The sequence below is a fragment of the Crotalus tigris genome, unplaced genomic scaffold (genome assembly GCF_016545835.1).
Source record: "Crotalus tigris isolate CLP2741 ecotype Arizona unplaced genomic scaffold, ASM1654583v1 scf7180000023608.1681014, whole genome shotgun sequence".
Taxonomy (NCBI): domain Eukaryota; kingdom Metazoa; phylum Chordata; class Lepidosauria; order Squamata; family Viperidae; genus Crotalus; species Crotalus tigris.
The window spans coordinates 1,206,548-1,232,355 of NW_024100075.1; the positions used below are offsets into that span (position 1 = coordinate 1,206,548).

A 25,808-nucleotide genomic window follows, 5' to 3' on the forward strand; every position below is an offset into this window, starting at 1 on the left:
TTCTCATGTTGCTTACATTTGGTTTTCAATAATTTTTTGTCATCTTCTTTCTCAAATGCTTCCTTCAGTTAAATTTTCATATAGAGCAGGTTTGATCACAGCCTTATTTATGAAAACAAACTATGCTCCTCTTTTCTATTTTCAGTATTAAAATACAGTAAGCTAAAGGCAGGTAGACAATGATATAAAAACAATCAATCAATTGACTGCTGCTTACTGGAATAGAAAGATTCCTAAAAGTTTTGTCAAGAATGGGGCCAGGTACATCTCCTTAAGATACAAAATTCTATAGGCTATGTGTCTCCTTAAAAGGGATCCTTTCATGTATTGTTGCTATTGATAATTAGTAGATGGACAATTCACTTTTGGTACAGCAACTAAACGGGACAGCTACAGGTACAGACTCTTAACAAATAAGATTGCAGAAAGAACAGTTGCAATCCGCTTGTTTTCCATAGAAGACCTGTATATTAGGCAGGTCAGAAGGAAGGTTGAGACCTTAGCAGATCCCTCATCCTGGACAAAGTGTTTCAACTCCTTCCCTTGGGACAGCACTACAGGGCATTGTAGGCCAAAACAAACAGACTAAGGGACAGGTTTTTCCCCTCATGCCATCACTCTGCTGAACACCTAATGTTTATATGTATTTACCATATAGTAGAGCTGTAATATTATTATCCTTTTATTATCTTTCTTACTCCCCTTCTTATTGGTAGTATTATTATGATGGTGATGATTATCATTATTCTGTTGCTTTGTATGTATACTGAGAGCTTCTGCACCGGAGACAAATTCCTTGTGTGTCTAATCACACTTGGCCAAATAAAGTATTCAATTCAGTTCAATATACTATGAACAAAATTCCAATCAATATACTGTGACAGCAAGGATATTTAAAGAACTGTTCTTTAAATATCCTAGCTTTTCTTTAAATATCCTAGCTATCAACTATACTGTTTGGAGTTTTAAAAGTCACAATCTGAGTCTTCTAGCTATGGTTCAAATTATTTTCTATTCTATTGTGGGAGGTAGCTTTTACTATAACTAAAATAAAAGAGTAAGAAAATTTATTGCATTATTCCCTGCTTAGTGCAGATAGAATGTTGTTAGTTTTGTCTTTGCTATCCTTAAGGCCACCCCACAATAACAGATACAGTACAGAATTGCCAACATTGTACCCTGGCCTTATCAATTCCAATTCAAGTCATGTGTATAATTTTAGATGAGCCAGCCTATGAAGAATATGCTACTCAAATTCTTCATTATATTTTTTCTAAATATATTGCTACTGTTTTAGGCACCATATATAAATTGAGAATGTCTAGGTCTCACCCCTTAAGAGCATGCATTCTTTTGGTTTCTTCCAAAGTCTGGGAGAACTGGTAAAATACCAAGATACAATTTGCTTGAGTTCAGAGCCTAGGAATATAGGATCACAGCCATTATGAAGGATAATGGAATTCAGCCCAAGAAAAATAGCAAACCATTACCCAAAAATATAGATCCTCTGCAAGTAAATAACATCTATGACAATAATGGATATAGAATATCTGTCAATACTCTGGTAAATAAGTGCATCACATTCATTCTTTCCAATGCTACTGTTTTAAGAATAGTCTGCTTTCTTTATCATCAGGATCTTTCAGAATCATGTATATTTTTAATAAACAGTGCTGATTTGTTTTAAAAATACAATTTTAAAATAAATCTTAAAATAAGACTCAAATTTTCACCCTAGATTTTTTTAACTTCTTAAGCATATTAAATTTTATAAGAAACATTTTTAAAAAAATATTACAGGTCGTCCTCAACTTACAATTGTTCGTTTAGTGACTGTTAGAAGTTACAACGGCATTGAAAAAAAGTGACTTTTTTCACACATATGACCGTTGCCGCATCCCCAGGGTCACATGATCAAAGTTCAGATGCTTGGCAACTGACTCACATTTATGACGGTTGCAGTGTCCCAGGCTCACGTGAACCCCTTTTGCATCCTTATGACAAGCAAAATCAATGGGGATGAGAGATTCACTTAACAACTGTGTTACTACCTTAACAACTGCAGTGATTCACTTAACAACTGTGGCAACCAAGGTCATCAAATGGGACACAACTCAACTGTCTTACTTAGCAACAGAAATTTTGGGCTGAATTGTGGTTATATCTGTGCACCCTGATTTCAGGAGAGGATACACACCCACATACACATATATACACACAAAACACCTGTATAAAAATCATTCTGAACCTTTAGAAGAAGAAGAAAAATGAAGAAAAAGTGAAGGGTGACATATATATTAAACTTCTTTTGTCAGTGTACTTTCCCAATAAACAGCTTTTCTGTTTCATTTTGCCTCTGGCAAAAATTTCTAAAGATCAGAAATAAAGCCTTACACAAATACTTTTGTATGTTGAAGAAACAATAATTTGACACTCACTGATACCAGGAAGAAGACAACACTGAATTTATGTTTGATAATACAGTAGGGGCATTGTGCATTCACTTGAAGCAAAAGATGAAAATTTTAGAATGAATTAAGGACAAAAGTTTCTCAGAGTTTATATTTTAAAGTTTATCTAGATTATACGGCTTCTATTCTTAAGCATTTTCTTCTATTGCCAGCTATTGAATTTACATAGTCCAGGGAATTTTACAAGAAAAAAAAAACCACTGTTCTTTGCTTATTATTGTCCTTTCTGAGCATTCCAGCAAGCTAAGAAACTGCATTGGGTTTTTTTTCCCCCTTCTACTGGGTTTCCCCCCCCCATTTTTTTTGTTGTTGTTGTTTACAAGAGCAGGACTGTTGTTTTTGAGCCTCATGACCACATTTAAAGCAGGTTACTGAGGGGGGAAATATAATTATTTGTAGGATAACATGTTCCAGTTTCTCTATTTGAAATGAGTGGCAAGCATTTAAGTGAAGAAGCTAATTGAGAGTGCTAGAGGAATTATTTGCTATAGAGCAGAGTATAGGACAGACCTAAAAGAGGAAGGAATAGCACAGCATTTGTTTAACATTTCTAGCTAAAGCTACTGATGAGGGCTCCCCATCAGAGACAAGGATGCTTCATTCTCTTCCAATTTTTCTGTATACCGTGACACTGATCTTTAGCTGGCATTTCTTGAGCAAAAATTGCAACAGGGAATATTGTTACAATCCATTAAAGGCTTTAGCTCTACCTGCACTAATATGGATAGACATGGTTTTAACATTACTTTTTATGAGTAGGAAACGTAAGATTACAAAGTCTGTGTGATTATAAAAACATTTGTAAATAATGAAACAATTGCAGTATCACTGGCTGTAATTTTTATATTTCATTTCTCTCAGATATTGATCTTTACTTTCCATGCTCCAGTCATGGAAGCTTATATACCGTACTTGTACATGAGATTAACACTTTGGGCAAATGATGATGTCAGCTGCTATTTCCAAATTATTGTTATCATGATCAATGTGATAGTATGCCAGATTCTACTCTACTACAGATACTGTCTCTGGTGACACAAGTATAAGCTTCTACAGGTCAAACAAGCAAGTACTGACAAACAATCCTGGGTCACAAAGAATTAGAAATAACTGAGGAAATGAACAATTGCAAGGTTTCACAAAGTTTACACCACAGTGAAGACACTGTGCAGGTTGGTCTTGCTACCATGAACACATGAATGCTTCCTTTATGGTAAAGAGGTAAGAAATGTAGTTAAAGTGAGCCTTGATTAACAAGAGTTGTATTAATGGATGACAGCATAGTTAATAAGTTTTGGTTGGTATGCTAGATTGGTGAGACATGGCTACAGTTGCTTGAAATGTATATGCAATTATACTCTCCTCTCTCACATACACAGAGAGGGGGGGACAGACAGACAGACAGAAGACAGAATAGGTTCTTTCTGCAAGGGTGTTGGCCTATATGAATGCTGACTTGTCTCCTGCAATCAAAACATTTCAACAGCCAAACTTAGCCAGGATAGTAGTGTAATATCCTTGGCATAACATCTTATTCTGTAAAGTTACCAGAATGTCAGCAATGACTTCCCATGCTCATTTTATTTTCCATTTATTTGTTTACAAATCAAGCCTAAGATCCTGTTGTAAGTTTAAAAATGCTGCTTTTGATCATTATTGTGGCTATATTACTACATCTTTCAAAAAATGTTGGGAACCTATTTATGATTTGCATGCAGAGCATAAATGCAAGAAAATGTCCATATGATAGATATACTATATCCCCATATGCCTATATAATATTCATTGCTGTGAATCAAAAATGATTGGGGCCACATATGAAAAATGAGACTATGGACTTCACACTACAGTTGGATTTTGCTTACTTCCCCATACAAGATTACAAACCCATACTTGGAATTCTTCAAAAATCTCACACATTAAAGAGGTTATTAAAGTCCAGAGATAAATCCAGCTGTTCTATGGATTTATTTTACTTTCTGTTATTATGGCTAATTTATCACCAACCTTAATAATGAGATATACAGTATTACAGGTAAGAAAACAGCTTGGAAAACTTCATAAAGGTCTACTGTTCTATTGAATCATTTTGTTAATAACTTTTAGAAAATTCTATCTTTGCCTTTAGTGTGTACCCTCATGATGGTTAAAAGGCAGCCAAAGTCAAGCAGCTATTTTATCACAGATCGAGGCCTAGCCATGTCACGGGTCACAGTGTTCAGCATGTGAACAGGAAGGTGAGAATTGCTGAACTTTTAGCTCAGTTGTGCAGCCCCATCAGAGAACAAATGGACCAAAACACTCTACAGCTGTATAAAGAGATGAACGGATGAATACCTAGTGCACAGAGGCCTTTGTGTTCTGGACATGATCTAGCATTATGATGGGATCCAACTAGGCTGCAGCTTTGTAGCAATTAAAGCAACATTATCACACTGCAGACAGGATCATTTATCTTCTAATTTAGCATGTCATATGTTCTATATTTGTAATCAGCGATTATTCATTATACTCCATTGAAGTTCAAAACGAAGCTTTTCTCCTTTATTGAACCAGTAACTAATCCATAACAATTGCAGTATTTTTTCTTTGCATTTATTCTGATCCTGAAATTACTACAAGATAAATTCAGAAATGAATGAGTCAAGAATCAATCATTTAGTGTAGATGGAGAGAACAAACTCATGATGCTTGTCAACGGAGTAGGAGAGGTATCCATTTCTGCTTAACTGTGTTTCCTATTTGCTGTTGTTATTGTTATTATTATATTTTTATCCCTTTTTAATAAGATTGAACCATATATATTCATGATCAGTAACTGTATTATAAAATAAGAAGTTATAAAAAGATAAAGCAAAGATGAGATGATTTCCATAATAAGAAACTGTTATTTATATATTTCCCTTTTTTATTTACTATAAAAGCACACTCAAATTTAACCTTTAGTTTAAGACTTTCCAAAAAGTCTTAAATTTTTTAAATATGCTTGAAATAGAAACTTAGCAAAACTAAACTTTTTTATTTGTAATTAAATAATATTTGATAAACTTTATTATTGTATTTAATACAAAGTTAAAAGAGCACTAGCACACATCAGAAATGTATAGTATAATAGTCAACATCACACGGAATTTATTCATACATTGCAGTCTTGTTGCCATATTAGTCTCGTATGTAGTGATTTTCACTGATGATTTGGAGATCTTGTCCTGAAGGATTTTAATATGTTGGATATAATACAGTAAAATTATAGAATATGAAAGTTGCTGGAGTATTTAATAACCTTATATCTGAACTCTAGACACAATGTAATCTTTATTGGCTTTACTATTTTATAAATCAGGTAATGCAGTACATACAGATTCATTGCACCACTCTATACATATAATGAACGATGATCTTAGTAAGAAATAATAAAAAGTTATTGTACGACCTGAATTTTGTATTATTTTAATTTAAATCAGATTTGGAGCAAATTAGATATTGGCCTTTAGGTTTATGGTATTTCTGCATTTCTTGCTATAATTATTAGAGCTTTTCTTGGAAGCATCAGAACATCTCTAGCAATTACCAGAGTACATTATATAATAAGCTAATCAAGATATCAACTGAAATCTAGTGAGTGTATCTTTAAATGTTAATCTTATTCTACCTTTTGTGCACCTAAGAAACATCTATGCATAAATGAAGGAAAAACAGTATGAGTTAAGAATTAAGACTTCCTTTCAATGACAAGTGTATATTAGGTTTATATTCTACCTTCCAGTTGAAAGCTCTTAAGCATGTAAATTAATTAAAATAAAATTAAAGATATTGTTTCCTAATTAGGAATGGCTAAGATATCATATCTGACATAGAATACAAATATAAAGACATTCTGTATATTTACTCAATTATTAACTGTATCCAAACTATTAGTTCAACTGCAGAACTGGAAGATACTACTAAACTCAAACTTTAGCTTTTAATTGTAAAAATGACTTGCAAATACAATACTTATGTGAGCATGGCTGAATTTTATATATAATATTTCTGATTTGAGGAACAGGAGTGGAATCTGAAAAGTTCAGGTGGCATTTAGCAAAAGAAACTGAGCTGTCCCAGAGCTTACATTAATCTGATTTGCAGAGTATCCACTAGCATCTGGGGACCTACTAAAGTTGTTTTCTTTAAATGTGATGTGACGAGGTCAATGCAAATAGCACTGTGGGTTATCCTACAAGATAACAGCCCCTTTATACCATATGAGGATAGTTTGAATTATTGTGTTTGCATGCTGATTATTTATTAAAAAGGAATTCAACTTTACAGGTAGCTCTCTGTTTCTTTCACAAAGGGATTAAAATATTTCATTCATTTTGAATGGACATAGCAGCAGTAAGTTTTTTTTCCAGATATGTCACAGTGTGGTCTGGTTGATTGAGTACTAGACTGGGAGTCTAGAAACCTGAAGTTCTGTTCCTGGCTCAGTTACTAACCTGATGTGGGATGCTGAAGATATTTATTGTTATTATTTCTCTTCTTTGTTTTCTCTGTGTTAACTGTTTAGTACTAAAACGACATTTACACCAACAGGTCCAGCTAATTAAAATAGGTGAAGCTGTACGTGCCTTATAATGGATATTGCATTTATTTATTTAAAATCTGGATGTATTGTGTATCTTTTGTCCTTTATAAATATATTTTAAGTTTTTTTATTTCAGTTAACCTATATTAACATTGTAAGCAAAATAATATCAGATTTATGTCTTTACTTTTTAAATTTCCTATATAATTCAAACACGTACGTGGCTACTAAAATTTCCCAAACACAAAGTATAATAAAGCAAAAAAGTTCAAGGCCAATACTCCAATGATATTTTACTTCAAATAAAAATATTTCTAATCTGCCACCAAAATGGTAGCAAGCTTTCATGGCATTCACATAGATTACTATCCAAGAGAAGAATCTATTGAGCATGAAAGCAATGTGACATCCATGACAACATGAAGATCCAAACATTGCCTTGCACTTCATGAGATGAAATAGCAGCATTTAAGATCTTTAAAATGAAAGTCTTAAGTATTCTAACCTACAGATTGCAGATTTACACTTTAATGTATTTATTTATGTTCATAGACTAGCATTTCAGACAGTACATCAAACAGCAAAGAACATAATAAAACTATCATCTATCTACTATGTATCATAATGACTTTTATACTTGGTAATTGAAATGGATAATTATAGGTCATAATTGATGAAAGAAATTACACACTATTTAGGCAAAGTGAATCTCATCTAGCATACTCATGTGTGTTAAATCCATAAGTGTCCCAATACTGAGTATATGTAAAAAGTATGCTGAGGGGAATGCTATTGGAAGAACAAAAAAACTTAACTGTTTAGCAGTTGGAGGCTACATCAAGCTGTTTTGATTTTCTGTACACTTAGAAGGCACCACTCTGATGGGCCATTTGTCCATAACAAATGGTATATTGGTCCCTGGCACATTACCATTTGTTCCACTCACAGATTGACCACTTCCTTATATTACAAATAACAAGAGCAACTAGCACTGTTGGTAGAAAATAAACAAAAAGTTATTCCTGAACAGTTGAATGGACTTGTGGACAAATTGTTGGTTTTCCAGAAAGGTTAAAAAGCAGCACCCCACTTTTATCTTTCCATGACTATTGGTGGTAAATTTGGGATAGATTAAATATATAATGCAGATAAGTGTTCTTATGCTGCAATGAGAGACACATAGTTTGTGAAAAAGTAAGAAAAAATCAGTTATTTCTTCCCCTAATATAAACTAAATAATATTTTGCAGATACAGACCGTGTATCACTTACATTACATGGACCTCTCCATTGGTGAGATGCAGGCTAATAATTCTAACTTGTTTAGAACAGCACAAGAAAGCTTGAGTAAAATTGGATTGTAAGTTTGGGACATATTAATTGATGGCAAAAGTGGTCTTACTTTAGCAAGAATGTTATGTTTGTTCATTTATGAAATTTATCTGTTGTCCCAAAACTCATGAATTGTAGGTGGTTTACGGATACAAACACAGTGTCTATGGAGATTCTCGATCTCCAGGTCATGTTTGTCCCAAAGATGTTTTTCCAAAAGGCAACTGGCTTTCTGGGGGGGGGGGGTTTCCCTTGAAAATATTTCATTTCTCATCCAAGAATCAGAACTGAAGAAGCTTCTTGAATAAGAAGTGAAACGTTTTCAAGGGGAGAAAAAAAACACCAAGAAAGTCCAGTTGCCTTTTGGAAAAGCAGCTTTGGGATAAAAAAAACACAGGTAAAACTATTGGTAAGCTAATGTACACCTCCTCTATAAATGAAAGCCACAGTAGGCTAAAGCCGTAATGGGCCTTTATAGTAATAACTACTGCATATACAAAGAATAAGGTTAAAAGAGCATGAATTACCAAATGAAATGTAAGAATGGATATGTTGTATGTCTGTAAAACTAAGAGAATCTTGATTCCAGATAGTTGGGTAGGGAATATAAAAATAGAAATCTATATACCTTAATAAATAAACAAGACTATGTCTGATTTACTTGGTCATGTTATTCTTACAAATTCATCATAGAAAGCAATGATGCTAGGAATGGTTAGTGAACAAAGAAGAAGGTGCAAGCAAAGAACGCACACGTTGGCTTGATAACATCAAATCTGATGCAAAGTTGAACATACAACAATTGGAAGAACTGTGCTAGATAGGGTAGCATGGAGAACATTTGCCTATAAAGACACAAGAGTCGGACACAACTACATAGTTAAAAACAACAACAATATAGTTTAATTTCTTTGCTTACTATTTTTTACTTTTTTTTCTGCTTTGTATATCATTGTTTATTCCAAAATGGAATAATATAAGTATGCAGGTAAGATGTTAAACTGAGAAGTAAAGGGAAAAAAATCCTAGAAGCCACTTCCATGTTGTTGCCAAGAAAAGGACCTGAACCTGTCCATGAAAATCAAATTGGGCTGTTTTGCAATATAAACTGCCAAAGAAGATTAAGAAAATGTATTTATTTATTTTATTTATATCACATTTTATTATTTTTTTCTTGTAAATAACTTAAGTGGCAAACATAACTGATATTCCTTCTTCCTTCTATTTTCCCCATAGAGCAGTGTTTCTCAACCTTGACAATTTTAAGGCATGTGGACTTCAACTCCCAGAATTCCACAGCCAGCAATGCTGGCTGTGGAATTCTGGGAGTTGAAGTCCACATGCCTTAAAATTGTCAAGGTTGAGAAACACTGCCATAGAGACCTGTGAGGTGAGTTGGGCTGAGAGAGAATAAGAGATCCAAAGTCACTGAGCCAGTTTTTCATGGCTAAGGCAGGACTAGAAAGCACAGATTCCTTATTTCTACCCTGGTGACTAATCAGAATTTACTTTTCTTTCCGCAGGCAATGTGGCTAATGTTGCAGATGGATGAACCACAGGATTTTGTAATAGCTACTGGTGAGGTCCACAGTGTCCGTGAATTTGTGGAGAAGGCATTTCAGAACATTGGTAAAACTATTGTGTAAGTAAAGCCATGCAATGATAATGATATTGCATGATGATTTTTCATTCATGACCATTTATTTCAGGGGTCTTTAAACTTGGCCCTTTTATGACTTGTGGACTTCAACTCCCAGAATTTTCAGCCAGCATGCCTGGCTGAGGAATTCTGGGAGTTGAAGTCCACAAGTCATAAAAGGGCCAAGTTTGAAGACCCCTGATTTATTTGATTGTAAATTTATGGCACAGTATTTTTAGATATATGTTTTCTCCTTCATCTGATTTTATGAGAATTTGAATATATATCAATTATATTTCACTCCATTTTGAAGATATATCACTCTTGACTAAGAAAAAGAAAGTTCTGCCTAATCTCAAAGCATATATATGCCGAATAGTAGTGGACCACTATGACATTACATTTGGTGTTTATTTGGTTTTAAAATGATCCCTTTCTGAAAGTTTGAGATGTGTGTCAATGTTAACTGACAGGAAGAAACTTCATGCTAATCTAGACTAATCCAAATGACAGCTTCTGCCAGGCTTTTTCAGACATAGCTAAAATTCTGACAGATGTACTAAAAAAAGAATATAGCTAGAGAACAGGTTTTGTTCTTTAAACACAGTATGCATTGAACTTCCAAAGAGAAGCAAGAAGGCTACATTGTTTGAATTTGTATTCTACTTTTCCATAAAAAAGATACTCGAAGTAACTAATGTAGTAAAATTATTCACATCTAGATTTGGAATAAAAGAAGGGAGTGAGGCAGCTACCTAATATGCTTCTAATAGTCCTTTCCTGGTAAAATTTGGTACTCAATAATAATAATAAAAAACTTATCAGTGAATTTACAAATTATGAGACAGTAATAAAGTATGGAAGAGTCTGATTAGGTTAATTTACTACTTCCTAGTCTTATTTAGTATCTATATAATTGATTTTGGATTGTACTATATCATAGTAAATTTATTATGAAAGTAAAATTATTGTTTATGTATCCATATTATTGTTCACTTCTTCTCTAGTATTCCCCAGTTCCCCATATCCAATTTTTCTACTGGTAACCACCCAGAATAGTAAACTGTACCTCTAGGTTTACTTGAATTTTCAATGTCCACAGCAATATTAACAATCTCGCTCTTTTCCCCCCCAGTAATTGCCACTCTATTTAGCCATAAAAATATTGAGGCATAAAGCACAATTTATACTGCATATTCCATATGCACTGGGTTTATTGCAAAAGTGAAATATTTCTCTAATTCAGATAATAAAATTAGGATCACTTTGTAAATACTTTCTGTAGTTTATATTTTGCTTTATTGTATTTATCACTTTCTTGCTTCTGTGTCTTTTCTGTTGCCCATGCATAAGCAAGCTAAACTCAGTTAGAAAAAAGAAGGAAGAGGAACACTTTTCCCCGTGATACTAAAATGGAACTGTGAAAATCACTGATACCTTTAATACAATATGCCTGAACCACAATATCATATTCTCTTCCTTTCTCCTTTTCTGATACTGCCAGGGTAAAAGTTTTAAAGCTTTTCCCATTTTCAGCTTGCCACATCTAGGTAAAATGGTGGCTTGTGTACGTTTTGCTTTATTGAGACAAACCAAGATCACTAAATGCAGTTGTTTTATTTAAGTCACCCATACTTAATGGTTGCTATAATTTCTCTTGATAAACATAATAATAAGTTTTCTGATCGAAGTAAAGTTTGGGGAATGGAAAACAAATAAGCCACAATCTTATGTTCATTATTGTACACTAGACTATGTTTTGAAAAACATACAAAGCACAAGCTGTGTGTTTGCTTATTATTGGAATTTAGTTCAACTGTTCCTAATGTTAGCATGATTAGGAAAACTTACATTGCTAATTTCTTTCAGCATTAACTAATTTGTTTTTAATACCAAGCACCTGAAATAAAAATATCTTTCAATTAATAATAAATGGTCCAAATTGATGTAAGACAGAGATGGATTGGATATAGGATTCAGTTAAAAATAAAGTAAGACAAATTAATGAACTCTCTAAATGTAGAAAAAAAGAACACAGAAGTGCATGTCCATACATGAAAAATATTTCAGGTTGGGGAGTTAAAATTGCTTATTTGTAAGAGGTAATTGTAAGCATATTACAATATAGATGTCTTCATGCTGCATCCAGTTTTCTTATGAACAAGTTGAGGACTACCTGGATGCAAATACAGGTAGTCCTCAACTTGTTCTAACCACAGTTGAGATCAGAATTTCCATTTTAAGCAAGGCAGTTGTTAAGTGAGTCACATCCAGTTTTACAACTTTTTTGCCATGGTTGTTAAGCAAATCATTTGGAGTTGTTAAGCAGATCTGGCTTCCCCCATTGACTTGCCTTGTTGGACATTAGCTGGGAAGGTCGCAAATGTGATCACATGACCCCAGGACACTGCAACCATCATAAATACATGCCAATTTTCAAGTGGCCAAATTTTGATCATGTGACTGTGAGGATGCTGCAACAGTTGTACGTGTGGCTTGTTATAAGTCATTTTTTTGTAGTGCGGTTGTAACTTCGAACAGCCACTAAACAAATGTTTGTAAGTTGATGACTACCTGTAACTAGAATGGCTGGCTCTTCGTATGTTGATGGAATGTAAACATTTACTACCAATAAAGTAGTTCTCATGGGAGGCATCTTTGAATGTAAATCATAGTTTTTTCTGGTAACACTAATACTAAGTATTTTTGTGTTTACAACCATGTCTTAAAATAGAATGGTGAAGATGTGAACGAATAAAATTGGTTTCCTTGTTCCATCTCTCTTATCCTGATCTAGAAACAAGCAATTTATTTATGTAAAGCTAATCACATAGTTATAGACGAATGAAATTCTATCCATCCACTTATTTACTGCTTTGTGAAGTCAAAACCAGTTTTGAATATAGGTATTCCTCATTTAGTGACTGCACCATATAGCGACCATTCACAGTCCCACAATAAGGACCATCAGCTTATTTATTAAGCAAAGCAGTCACCAAATGAAACCACAACTATTCTTATGACATTACTGAAGCTTTCTTTGGCTTTGCAGACTTGCTAAGGTCATAAATGTGAGGATTAGTCACAAAGTTACTTTTTCATTACCATTGTAACTGTGAACGGTTGCTAAATGAGGCAGTTACTAAATGAGGATTACCTATATATTACATGTCACTTTAATTTTAAAATCCTGATGGAGAATAGTAATTATGCTTTTAAGTAAAGAATAAAAATAATTAATTTCATGTTATTGATTTATAAAATGCTTTCTCAATATCAGACTCAGCAGTTTATCTGCTTAGTAAGATCATTATGTTTTATTGTATTAGTCTGAAAAAAAAAAAACTTTGGCAAGTGACAGATAAACAGCTCGAAGAGTTAGATCTTTTGTTTCTGAAATATAATTGAATATTTTAACACTGCTAGTGCCAAAAAAAATGGTGAATGATAAGAGTCAGACAAACTCTAATTTAGTTCTTTGCATTGACAAGAAGGCCTTTGAGCTACAAATAATTTCAGTGTACTAGCAAAACATTTTTGAAAAAATTCTTTCTGCCTATTACTAATTAAATAACATGACAAAGGAACATTTCCCTCCTCTAATTTAACCCTAGAAGGATAAACTAAACAGGCAAACACTTGTCTTGACTAATTTTCTGTCATTAATCTTATTAAACAAGAGCAGGACTGTAAGAATAGCCTCAAACCACTGTAATATACAAGAGTTTTTAATGGATGCTGTAAAAAAAGGAAAGAGAAGCCTAATCAGGTCTTGGAAAGATTTATGAATGCTTTTTTTATTATAATTCTGCATATAGTTTCAGAGTAAAAGTATGCATTGCTTGAAGGGTTGAGATTTACGTCGAAATGTAATGAATATATTGTCACAATCACATTAGTCTATATTGCCTTTTCCTGAAATTATTGTGGGTGTCTCTTCTTGCGAGAAATTTCATTTATTCTGCCGGTAGGGACAAACTGTTTGAAAAAAAGCAGATTACAAATGTTTTAAATAAGTAAAGAGTTCTTAAAAACATCACAAGAAAGAAAAAGCAAAACAAAGACCTAGTGCTTTTGGAGAAGCTCTGAGGCTTTAAAAACTGGTAGTAAATGAGGTTGACCAATTGGCAATGAGTGGACGATCTGAAAGAGCAAGTTAGGGATAGATCATCATGGGGAAAAATGTCTATGTAGTCACTAAGAGTGAACAATGACTTGATGGCTCATAATCAATCAATCAAAATGTTCTGCAACAAAGAGGATAAGGAACAAGTATGCAAATGATTGGCCTAACACAAAGAAGCATATTTTTTACATCTTTTAAGGCCTTAGCAAATGAACTGATCTAATGTTATAAACAGTCCATTTTATTTTATTTTATACTTAATGAAAGTTTATTTATTGTAAACTTGTCCAAGCATATTTAGATAAAATAGTTAGCATCCATTGCAGGTAAAAAGAAATCCTATTAGGCTCAACCATAATCTCGCACCTATGTTCTATATTCTCTGAAGTATGTTTTCATCCACTTAGACCAGGGTTGTCAAATTGATGCGTCACACTCTCCACAAAGGCAAAAAATGGCGCAATATATCACGATATGTAACATGACACGATCGACTTTGACACCCATGACTTAGGCTTTAGCTTTCTTTCCTGTCATTACCCTTAGCTCAGGAACATATATGCCTTTCTAAAGAGAGAAATGATTATTTCAATTTCCCAGAATGTCTCCATGTTTCATAGAATTAATAGGACAGCAACAGGAGTACTAGCTATTTCAGATGAGAAATCCCATTCTTCCCTTCACAATTCATTTCTCTGAAAAGGGAGCATTTTTTACAGATTTCCTTGCAAAGAAGAAAAAAAACTGCTGAAATTCTAAATCTCAAGTGAAAATAATCTGGCCTTGAGGATGGAATAAATGTTAAATTCCCTGTTTTCAGAATTTTACATAACTGTCCAGATACAGTCAGGATATAGTGTAACATGATTTGAGCTGCTCAGAGGCAGCATAGAGTTAATTCAAACAAACAAACAAAAATATTAGGCTAATAACTTGTTGGAACAATCTCATTGTTATCAACATAGCTACAAAATCTTGAGTTGTACCAGGAACAAAGGCTTATGGCATGTATGTTGAAGTCCAGCGGAATGCTCCTATAGGTTTTTAACCACCAAAATTAGCTAGCTTCTTAAAGCTAAGAGACTGAAAATTGACTGTTTGCTGTTTGTTTGCAACCTCACTTTTAATGAAAACATTTTAAATGTAAAAAGACTAGCAAAGAAGAGAGTTTGATGGGCTCCAGCGAAAGATGTTAGCCCATTGGTGCCCATGGACCCCTTACTGAGGACTCCGGGTTCTGCCTGTAGACTTGGAAAACAAAGGTTCAAATCCTTGCTGGAGTGGGAAGTAGCTGGCCCTTTACAAAACAGTCAGCCTGATGTGCCCAGGAAGTGTCATTTGACTACTGAGGGCCAATAAAGAAAAAGAAAAATGTTCTATCAGATTTGGGGTGCATTTCCTGGGGGAATTAGCTAAATAAGGAGTTACCTCAGGCAAAGTTGAAAGTTATTTAGATATAGTTAAAATTGTGTTTGAATTTTTATTTTATTTTTTTAATGTGTGCTCTGTGTAGAACTGTATCTTTTTTTGGTATCTTTAACAAGGTTGATTTTGTTGAAATCAGGAATTGACCAGAATTTCTGTCAGATTATAATCAAAGTTTTTGTTTGGTTTCCCTTTGGTTGTTTAGCCAGAGGCAGGGTGGGGCGAGGATTTCACCTTTAATACTCTCCTGGTTTCCCAGAGAGCTGGTGTAAAGGGAGAAACCACTTTGTAGTGAAAGAGGGGAGGACAGCAACAAAGGGAACTAATTTCCCAGACACCGTTCACCTCCAGGCACAGGTACCTCAGAGTTGAAGGACCTCAGAAGAACAGCTGGTTTTCCCTTATTACACCTTATTTAGTTTCACTCATCATAGCCTATCTTATCAAATGCTATTGGAATTAAAATGAGATGCATGACCAAACACATTCTTCCGATGTTTTTTCTGTATCCTTACATTTTCTCATTCCCCCCAGCCCACTGGACTCTACACAAAAGGGGCAAGTAAACTAAACACTATTCAAGGACTGTTAAGCCTATGGCTCAAAACAATGATATTGGTATTCATTGCTTACCAATGTTTATTTTCCAACTAGAAGGCAAAAATGATTAAAAATTAAAAGAGTATTAAACATAAATAAATGACAGCAGATTATTGTACTTAGTTCCTAAACAGGATAACTCTTACTTGATTAAAATCAGTAGCAAAATCTCTACTGATTTAAATTTATGGCTTGTGTGAGAAAATTCACCATGGCTGCTGCTAGGATTTGTTTTCTTAAGTATTATCATTTTGCTGCTGAAGTTTCTATAGAGGTAACATGAGGGGTTTTGAAAGAGCTATATGTTATTATCTTAGTTTGAGGATTTTAAAAAAATACTTTCCTGCTGCTGCTCTTTATTTCTTATTTAGAAGACTGTGAATATATTATAGTCCTAACTTATTTTCTATCAAATATTTGCTTTTAAATCAATAATTAATTTGCACACTGATAGCAAAAATATAGGAAAAGTGTTGAAAGATCTTTTTGTTTTTTACAAATATATGCAAACATGCCTGCAATCTGATCATTGTCTTCTTGGGGGCTGATCTTGTTATTAATAGCAGCTGAGCAGAATTGAAATGTTAGCATGTTTTTAAAACTGGGCTTTTATTTTGATTCTTTCTGACCAGTTAAGCATCTCTGAACATTAACAAGGAAGGAAGGAAATTGACCATTAGAGTTCTTTTTTAAAATGAATACATTCATTCTGGTGATGGAAAAACTCATGTAAAACTTTGGGGTGCATATTAATATACTGCTGTGAATGCATTAGACAAGCTCCAGTGAAGTGGCTAATCTGTTTGACAATTAGTGACAAATTCACTAGCCTAAAAAATTACTTCCTAAACCAACTATGCAACTTTTTACTCAAACACTTATTTCTAAAACTTTGGTTTACGAATATTTTCTTGTATTGCTTTTCCAGTAATTATTATGCACTTTATATTGAACTAATCTAGTACAATTTATCCAAGATTTAAAACTGTAGAATGTTTTAAAATCATTAAGCAACATTCATACTGAAGCAGCTTTCTTCCTCTAAAATATTGCTATTTTATGATGATCCCTATTTCAAATGTGATAGAGTAGATGTGCAAGAAACAGAAAATGTGAAGCTATTTAGAAATGTTTCATCGGATTGGCATTTGGTCTTTTACCACAAAAAATGACCCTGAAATTAAGCAAGAATTAAATTAATTAAACATAAATTAATTAAAAACACATTATAATAGGTGCAGTTATTAAATTATATTGGCATAATAAATCCATTGTCAAAACAATTCAAGAAGCTTAAATTGATTTGACAAAGAGTAGTCTTAAAGCATTATGTTTAGTCTACTTGCTATAAGAAGCAGTCCCACAAGAATTGATGAGATAGTTCTGGACTACATGTTTTTAAGCTTAAACATCAGTCACATTACACCATATGTATGCTAGATTCTGTTATCTTTGACTTGGAACAGGGCATCTTATAAATTTAATATGTCTGCTTTGTCAATTCAGTCTAAGAAGTAGACAAAAAGATTATTCCCCCCCTTATTCCCTCTTGCCTCCAGAAAGTTTGTTACTTACACAGTTCAAAAATATATTTAATTTTACTTGAAAATAGCTGGTCAATGACTAAAATAAAGACTTGACTTAGCTATATTTTTTAATACATATCACTTCTAATGCATTCTTGAAAGCAATCTCCTTTATTTGATCTTAGTAATTAAAAGTGATTAAGTAACTGTCTTTGCATATCTATGAATATGCTACTTTAAAACTAATGTCTTTTCTGGCAATAACTAGGCAATATGAACTCTACAGCAGAGATCATTTGATCTTCCAAGATAAAATGTGGAAAATGTTGCTTTATAGGAATATAGGAATAAAAGTAATCTAGTGTTATCCAATCACCTTTGTTCATTTTTTGTTTTTGCTTGAGTTTTTTGCATAAATTCAGTAAATGAAAATTATTGTTCATTTCCGTAGCAATGCAATTTATGAAGGACTTGGATAGTTTCTGATAAATAAATACATGAAAAGCATTGAGAAAACCTTTCCTCTATCAAATATCACCTAACTTAAGATAATACTGAATCTTCAGCACTAATAGTCCCTGATAGATCTGCCCTCCATATATTTATTCAATCCCCTTTCAATCAATCAGAAAATGGATCAAAAACACATTCTACAATTGCTTGGCAACTGAACAGTTGCTTTGAATACCTTCTTTACTATGTCCTTCCAGAATCAGTAAATTGCTACCGGTGAATTGAAAATATTACATGATCTGTAACATTTCAATTTATAATCTATCAAATGAAAAAGTATAAGATAAATTCAATTGCTCTGAAGACCTAGCTCTTTATTCAGGCTTTTGCCAAGAGAGACCCTCACTTCATTGTGCTTGCCATCTTTTTTATTTTTTATATTTTATTGTCATTTCTTTATTTGATTGTTGTGAGCCACCCAGAGTCATTAGAGTCAGGTGGCATATTGGTTTAATAAATTATTATTCTCATGGTTGGTCATACAGTCAACCAGATATTTAGACTGGATTTGGCATTTTTATCCATCTATTCAGTACTTCCCAAGGACCTGGGATAGACTGGTGTTGTTTAATAATATTAAAAGTATTGTTGCAAAATGTAAAGTGTTCCAAGTAAAAATGTCTTTTGATGGTGATTTTGTCAATGCCGATGCTCCAGATGTTCTGGGATTGCAAAAGGCACTTATCACTTTTGTCATATCTTTGCTTTTTTTTTGCCACAGTTGTTGTTCTTGTGTTTGAGTTCTTTGTATTTTCTCCAGTTCTTTTTCTTCTCATTTGCTGCCTCGAAATATTGCCACATCTACTATCCAGATTTGTTGCCATTCTTATCAGCAATTGTTAAATATGGGGTGTTATGTGGCAAGTGCTTGTCTGCCCCAGAGCACTTTACCTTCTTCATTTTCTATTTGTCTACTTTGTGATCCCACTAGTTCTTGCTTCCAGGCAAATGGCATTTCTTGCAGACATACCACTGTTGCTACTTTGTCATACCATTGTTTGTAGTCAGTCTTTACAATCTTCTTGCAGCAGCTAACTAAGTGGTCCATTTTTTTCTTCAGCTTCTTCGCAGAGGCAGCATTTGCTGTGTTTTGCTGTCTTCTCAATTCTGGCTTTGTATGCATTTGTTCTTAAAGCTGGGTCTTGTGCACCAGAATTAGCCTCTCTGTCTCTTTCTTCAAATTTCCTACTATTAGCCATTGCCAGATCTTATTATTATCTGCTTTGCCTGCTATTTATCTAATATACCGGCCATGTAATCTTTTTTGTAGGCTAGTTTGGTCTCTCCAGTACTCAATGAGCCTTTATGGTATACTAGTTTCAGTTCATCTTCTTCACCTTTTTTCAAATATTTTTCCGATATCCTTTTTTTCTTATTAACTGTCTGTTATTATTACCGGTTATATCTGGTCTTCATTAAAGGATATCTGCATAAGTGCCCCTGTTTCTAAACACAATAGAAGATGAGTTTCCCACCTTTTGGCTTGCCTGGGCCACACTGAAGTGACGGGGAATTGACTTGGGCAGCATATAAAATATGTAATATAGTTAATGTACATAAATATCACTAAAAACACAGAATAATGTTAAATGTTTCCGACCTGGGAGAGGGTTGTCACATTACTAGCTGTCTAGGAGTGCATGCAGCCCATGGGCCAAGGGTTAGACACACCAAAATAGAAAGAATTAGACTTTCTTCATTCTACATTTTCTTTCCATTCTTCAACATACATACATACATACATACATACATACATACATACATACATACATGTTCACTGTAGCAAAGCTTTGATTACATATTATTTTAAAACATTGTGATAATTGATGCTTCTCTCCAAATGCAGACAATGAATGACCTTGTTCAGCCAAAATTTACTCCTGTTTCCCATTCAAGTATCTTTATTGTGAGACTGAAAGACATATGGTGGGGTTTGGGAATCTTTGATGTTGCAAGAAGTGTTTTCTAGGTCAAAATATATATGGGAAACCTCTGAATTTAAGATGGGGAAGTGGCGAGGATTGCTGCTTTATGTAAACATATGCACACAATTTGTTCATTCTGGTTGTAATTTATGAATATGAGGGTGCCTCACCTGCTTTTTCCATTTTAGCTTTTTAAAATGACAGGATCTTAAATAGGCAAAAGGATTTTAAGGGGCAAAAAGATTTGCCTAAATAGACCACAACAATTTATCTTCTATAAATCCCAAGATGTGGCTTTCTAGGCAATTGTTAATGTCATTGTACAATACAAGGAGCATATTAAACAAAAGTCTGAAAGACTGTTAAAAATAACCAAAAATTATGTTAAAAAAGCAATACAGAAAAATTAGAAGAATTCAGATGTCTGGGTTTTAGTCTGATGTTCAAACAATTTCTGAATAAACTTTTCTGTAAACTATAAAACAGATACAGTTAGAGTCCAATACAGTGGATAGTCTTGTTAAAAGTTTTATTGTAGAACAATTTTTCTTGGGTTGGCACCACTAAAAATTGAGATACATACAGAGAGAGAAAGTCAAATGTGCTTGTTAATATATACCACTATTTGTATCTGCAAACTAAAATAATTACATCTCAAAGGGGCGGCTTTGGGATTTAAAAAAAGTATGCTACAACTGAAGTGTGGTACACAAAATAACTGAATCTTAGTAAAAATTGTTATGCACCTATCTGTTTTTTTATTTACTTGTTTCTGTGAGGACATGTTCATGTAGAAAGTTAATACAAGCCTTGTCTGTGAAGCAGAGAACCAAATTCCCTGTCCCCAGGTCAGTAAAGTCATTACATGTGTTAAATGTTTGATCTCTTTACAGGTGGGAAGGAAAGGATGAGAACGAAATGGGCCGATGCAGAGAAACAGGCAAGATTCACGTGACAGTTAATCATAAATACTACAGACCAACGGAAGTAGTAAGTGAAAACATTCTTTCAGTTTTGTTAATGAATGCTCCAATCACTCAGTCACCAAACTGCAGCACTTGGACAGCTGGTTACAAGAGGTTTGTAATTGCTTCCCTGCTGCTAACTTTCAGTCTTTCTCAATAGTTAGTTGGCCACTTACAGCTTTCAGTTGTCTTCAGTAAACAAGCAGATGGTGGGGACCATAAGTGGGAGTGATTATTTGATGTTCTACGTAGCCTAATTTTGATATAATTACCATTGATGTTCTGGACATATAATACTTTGCAGACTGCTTGATAAAGAAATAATAACAGAGGCAATGTACTTAATATATTTATCATTTCCACTTTTACTTGTTCTATTGGTAAAGAAATTAAGATCCAACATGTGGATTTGCCTGGGGATATAGATCAGTGGTTCTCAACCTTTCTAATGCCGTGACCCCACAATACAGTTCCCCATGTTGTGGTGACCCCCAACCACTTATACATCACCGGGTGCCAGGGGCGTGGCCAAAGAAAAGGGGGAAAAATGGCGGACAGCCTTGTTTGGCGACCCCTGTGAAATGGTCGTTCGACCCCAAATGGGGTCCCGACCCACAGGTTGAGAACCACTGATATAGATAAAAAAACAATACTTAAAGAATAAGCAAATGGTCCTGAAACAGACAACCTTATAAATTTATATTGACAGAATTTTGATTTAGCTGTTTTATGTAGAAAGTTAACAATGTAGAGATAGTCCTTGACTTACTACCACAGTAAGGATCAAAATTTCCATTGCTAAGCAAGGCAGTTAAGCGAGTCATGCCCATTTATACAGCCTTTTTTGTCATGGCTGTTAAGCAAATCATGCAGTCATTAAATGAATCCAGCTTTCCCCATTGACTTCCCCCATTGTCAGAAGCCAACTGGGAAGGTTGCAAATGATCACATGACCTCAGGATGCTGCAACCATCATAAATACACATCAGTTGCCAAGTAGTCTAACTTTAAGCAGGTGACTGTGGGGATGCTGCTGCAGTCATAAGTGTGAGGACAAGTTATGTCACTTTTTCAATGCTGTTGTAACTTTGTATGAACTAAACAAATGGTTGTAAACCAAGGATTACCTGTATTGCAGAAAATTCATAACCTGAGAGAATGGTTATACATCAGGGACTCATAAATGTTTAAAAGATTTTGGTAGACTGTTTTTCCTCTGTACTGTTCCTATGGGCATTAAAATTAGGTTTTAAAATAAGTTACACATTCTCAAAACCTAATGTGTGTGTGATTCTTAAACAGCAAGCATTTTTAATGATTAGAATAATTTCTTGACAGATTTATAGTTTCATTTTTTTTATTGTTTTGACAACTCACTTGGGGCTTTTCTGTAGAAATAAATCAAAGTGAGCATCTTAACAAGAAAATGATTTAATGTAAATAATGTTAACTGAGCAATACATTATCAGAGAACACCATTAGTATACAATTAATATTTCTGTTTTACCATGATCTCAAGAATTGCTTTTCAGTTGTCCATTTATTAATGAGAAGGATCCCTATTTTATGAATTGGGCAGTATTTTACATAATTAGATATTCTTGCCACTGTCTGGGAGCAAACTGTTGAGGAGGTTTACAAGTTCCAATGAATACCTTATTAATGAGTTTCCACACTATTTGACTTGAGAACGGTGCTGTTATCCAATGAGGCATATCTAAGGCAAGTTGCATGACAGTATCTCTAATTAGCCTAAAGTATCCCTGTTGGCTATATTTCTTATACATCAGGGATTTTATATGAAACCTAATAAAGAACTCAGAACCTATGAAGTAACTGTAATTTTATTTACCCATTATTTAGCTAGAATCATTTTGCTAATGTGTAGGTGGTATTTTGGGAAAGAGATTATAGATCAGTGATGGCGAACCTCTTAGAGACAGAGTGCCCAAAAACCACCCAACAACCCCCGCTCCACTTCCCACCCTGCCTGCTCTGCCGCTGCCTGCCCCTTGCCCCCCTGTCTGGCCTCCATGGCCCGTCACAGATCGCCCAGGCAGTCCTGCAGTACCATGGCAGCTACGCCCTCCGCCCACACCCCACAGCATCATCTAAACGTTATAGGGCAGTGTTTCCCAAACTTGACAATTTTAAGGCATGAGGACTTCAACTCCCAGAATGGGAGCTGGCTGTGGAATTCTGGGAGTTGAAGTCCACATGCCTTAAAATTGTCAAGTTTGGGAAACACTGTTATAGGGCATGAGGGCGGAATCTTGTCCCTGCTGTCCGGCTATGTCCTTGGCTGCGCTGCTCTGTGTGGGCTGCACCCAGGGGCAACTCTCCTCCAGGGTGGCTGCTGGTGAGGGGACGTGGGGGGAGGCAGGGCTGGGGCGACAGTGTGTGTGCCCACAGAGAGGGCTCTGAGTGCCATCTCTGGCATGAGTGCCATAGGTTCGCCACCACTGTTATAGATATTTGTTTCTCTTTGTGCCCTTCTTTTTAGTGAGTGGCTTTTCGAATCATTCTACTTCTCCGGCAAACTGACCAAAGATAGGGCATATATAGATTTATAAAGTATCTTTTTGTTTAAAATTATGGGTTAGAATTATTTTTAAAGCCAAAAATGTTTGTGTTTAATCAAGTATTTGGGAATGCTTGATTTTTAATTCAGTTCCCTCTACCCTATACCATGAGCTGCTTTTTTTGCTACGCATAGCTAATTAAAGTCCTTCCTTCTAGTTATGTGTGTCCTCATTGTCCATGCCATCTATACTTCTGTGATGTTGAGATCAGTCTCACAAGATGGCTAATTTGCGGAAGATAGCCAGTCACAAAATACCAATCCTGTTTATTAAAAAGAAACTAGATAAGATTGCTAAAAGTATCTACGGGTCTGGTAGTGCCCACAAGCATATTGCTTACTTCAGTAGTAGGTAGTATAGAGCAGCCTAGAAATAACTTTGGAAAAAAATATGAAGTGGCAATTAGTGAAATGTGTAATTAGTTTAGGAAAACAAGAAAGCCTGAGGAAGAAACTGCATTGGCTCACTTTGGGATAAGAAAAAAAGATGGGAAAATGCTGTCAGATTCTTAAGCTTCTGTTGTCAAATATATCAATAAAGAAGAGTTATAGTATGTCTTCTGGTATCTGATTCCTGACCTGGTCTATCTCAGGCATATCACTTAGTTCAGTGATGGCAAACTTTTAGAGACCGAGTACCCAAAATCTGGCCCGGCCCACTCCACCCCCTGCCCCGCCACCACTCTGCCCCCACCCCATCCCCACCCCGCCTGCCCGCAGGGCCATTCACTGCCTTCAGGGCCCGCTGCAGATCGCCCAGGCAGCCCAGCAGCACCGTGGTGGCCACACCCTCTGCCTACGCCCCACAGCATCAACTGTGCACAATGGGGTGTGAGAGCAGAGCCTTGTCTACGCTGCCTGGTTGCCATGTCCTTGGCTGCGCTGCTTTGCATGGGCCACACTCGGGGGCAACTCTCCTCCAGGGGGTCTGCTGGTGAGAAGGAGGTCATGGGAGAGGTGAGGCTGGGGCAACGGCACGTGTGCCATAGGTTCGCCACCACTGACTTAATTGATCTGGTATTAGTTAGGAGTTTCTTATACTACTATGTCTTTGTTTAAGGACAAAACATAGTTTTTAATCCAATCCCTTATTGTATTTCCATGACTGTAATAAAGATGCTCTGTTAAATTTATTTTCATATGGGATTATTTTCATTGTGATACATCTACTATAATTAGTGTAAATAAATAATAAAACAAAAAATAACTATGAAACTTTTTAAAACATATTTGTTTATTTTTTGTGATTTATTTGCTAGATCTTGCCCTTTCTTCCTAGGAATTTAAGGTGGCATACATTGTTGCTACCTCTTTCCATTATCTTTCACAAAAATGATCCTGTGAATTAGATGAGACTGTGAGTATGTGGCTAGCTCAAATGTGAGCTTTTGTGGCTGAGAATAGATTTGAACCTGGAACTCCCCTGTTCCAGTCCAACATTTTAACCACACTGGCCATTCAGAGATACTATCCCTCTTGACTCTAATTTGGATTCTGGCTGGTATAGTTGTCCCATCCTGCAAATCCCCACTCAACATCTCCATTAGTATTTTTGCAGGCCCTAGAGTCAGAAAGTTGCAGATCTTCATACATTTTCTGATACTAGCATACTGCTTAACACTGTGCCAGGAGAATACAAGTTCCCAGTAGCACTTGGGATATGCAGCTTTCACAAATTATATATTTATTAATATATCTGTTACATTGATATTCCACTGCAATCATGTATGGGCTTACTCCTAGACTTTTAATGTGTCAAAATCCCTTCATGAACTTCTGGGAATAATTACTAGACTGATGGTGGGTATCCATGGCTGCTGGTGCTTGGGAATTTTGATCTCCATGGTCTGGGAGTGGGTTTAGAGAAGAGTCAAATTTAGAAACAAGTGATTTGAGAATCCAGAAGGATTCCTGAGAACAGAGAATATCTTTGGTGTATCAGAGAGCGGAGGCTGGAAGTAAAATTTAGTAAACTCAAGTAAGAACTCATTGTGGGCCTTACCAAGAACAGGAAGTGACATTTATCCTTGGAAACTACAGTATGTACAAAATGCAAATGCTTGCCTACAGGTATATAACATTCATATTTCAAGCAGTGCATTGGTCACCAAAGACAATTAAAAGTGCTATTTATTACAT

The 25,808-nt window shown here is 34.9% G+C and overlaps 1 protein-coding gene across 2 annotated transcripts in view; it reads left to right on the plus strand.

Annotated features, from left to right (window-relative positions):
• The window catches only part of GMDS (GDP-mannose 4,6-dehydratase), a 273,055-nt gene that overhangs the window by 179,232 nt on the left and 68,015 nt on the right, over window positions 1–25,808 (plus strand). For both annotated transcript variants that reach the window (XM_039319712.1, XM_039319713.1), the window contains exons 8-9: window positions 9,893–10,011; window positions 21,017–21,113. In XM_039319712.1, coding sequence (XP_039175646.1) covers window positions 9,893–10,011; window positions 21,017–21,113 — 216 coding nt within the window. The remainder of the gene's footprint in view (window positions 1–9,892; window positions 10,012–21,016; window positions 21,114–25,808) is intronic.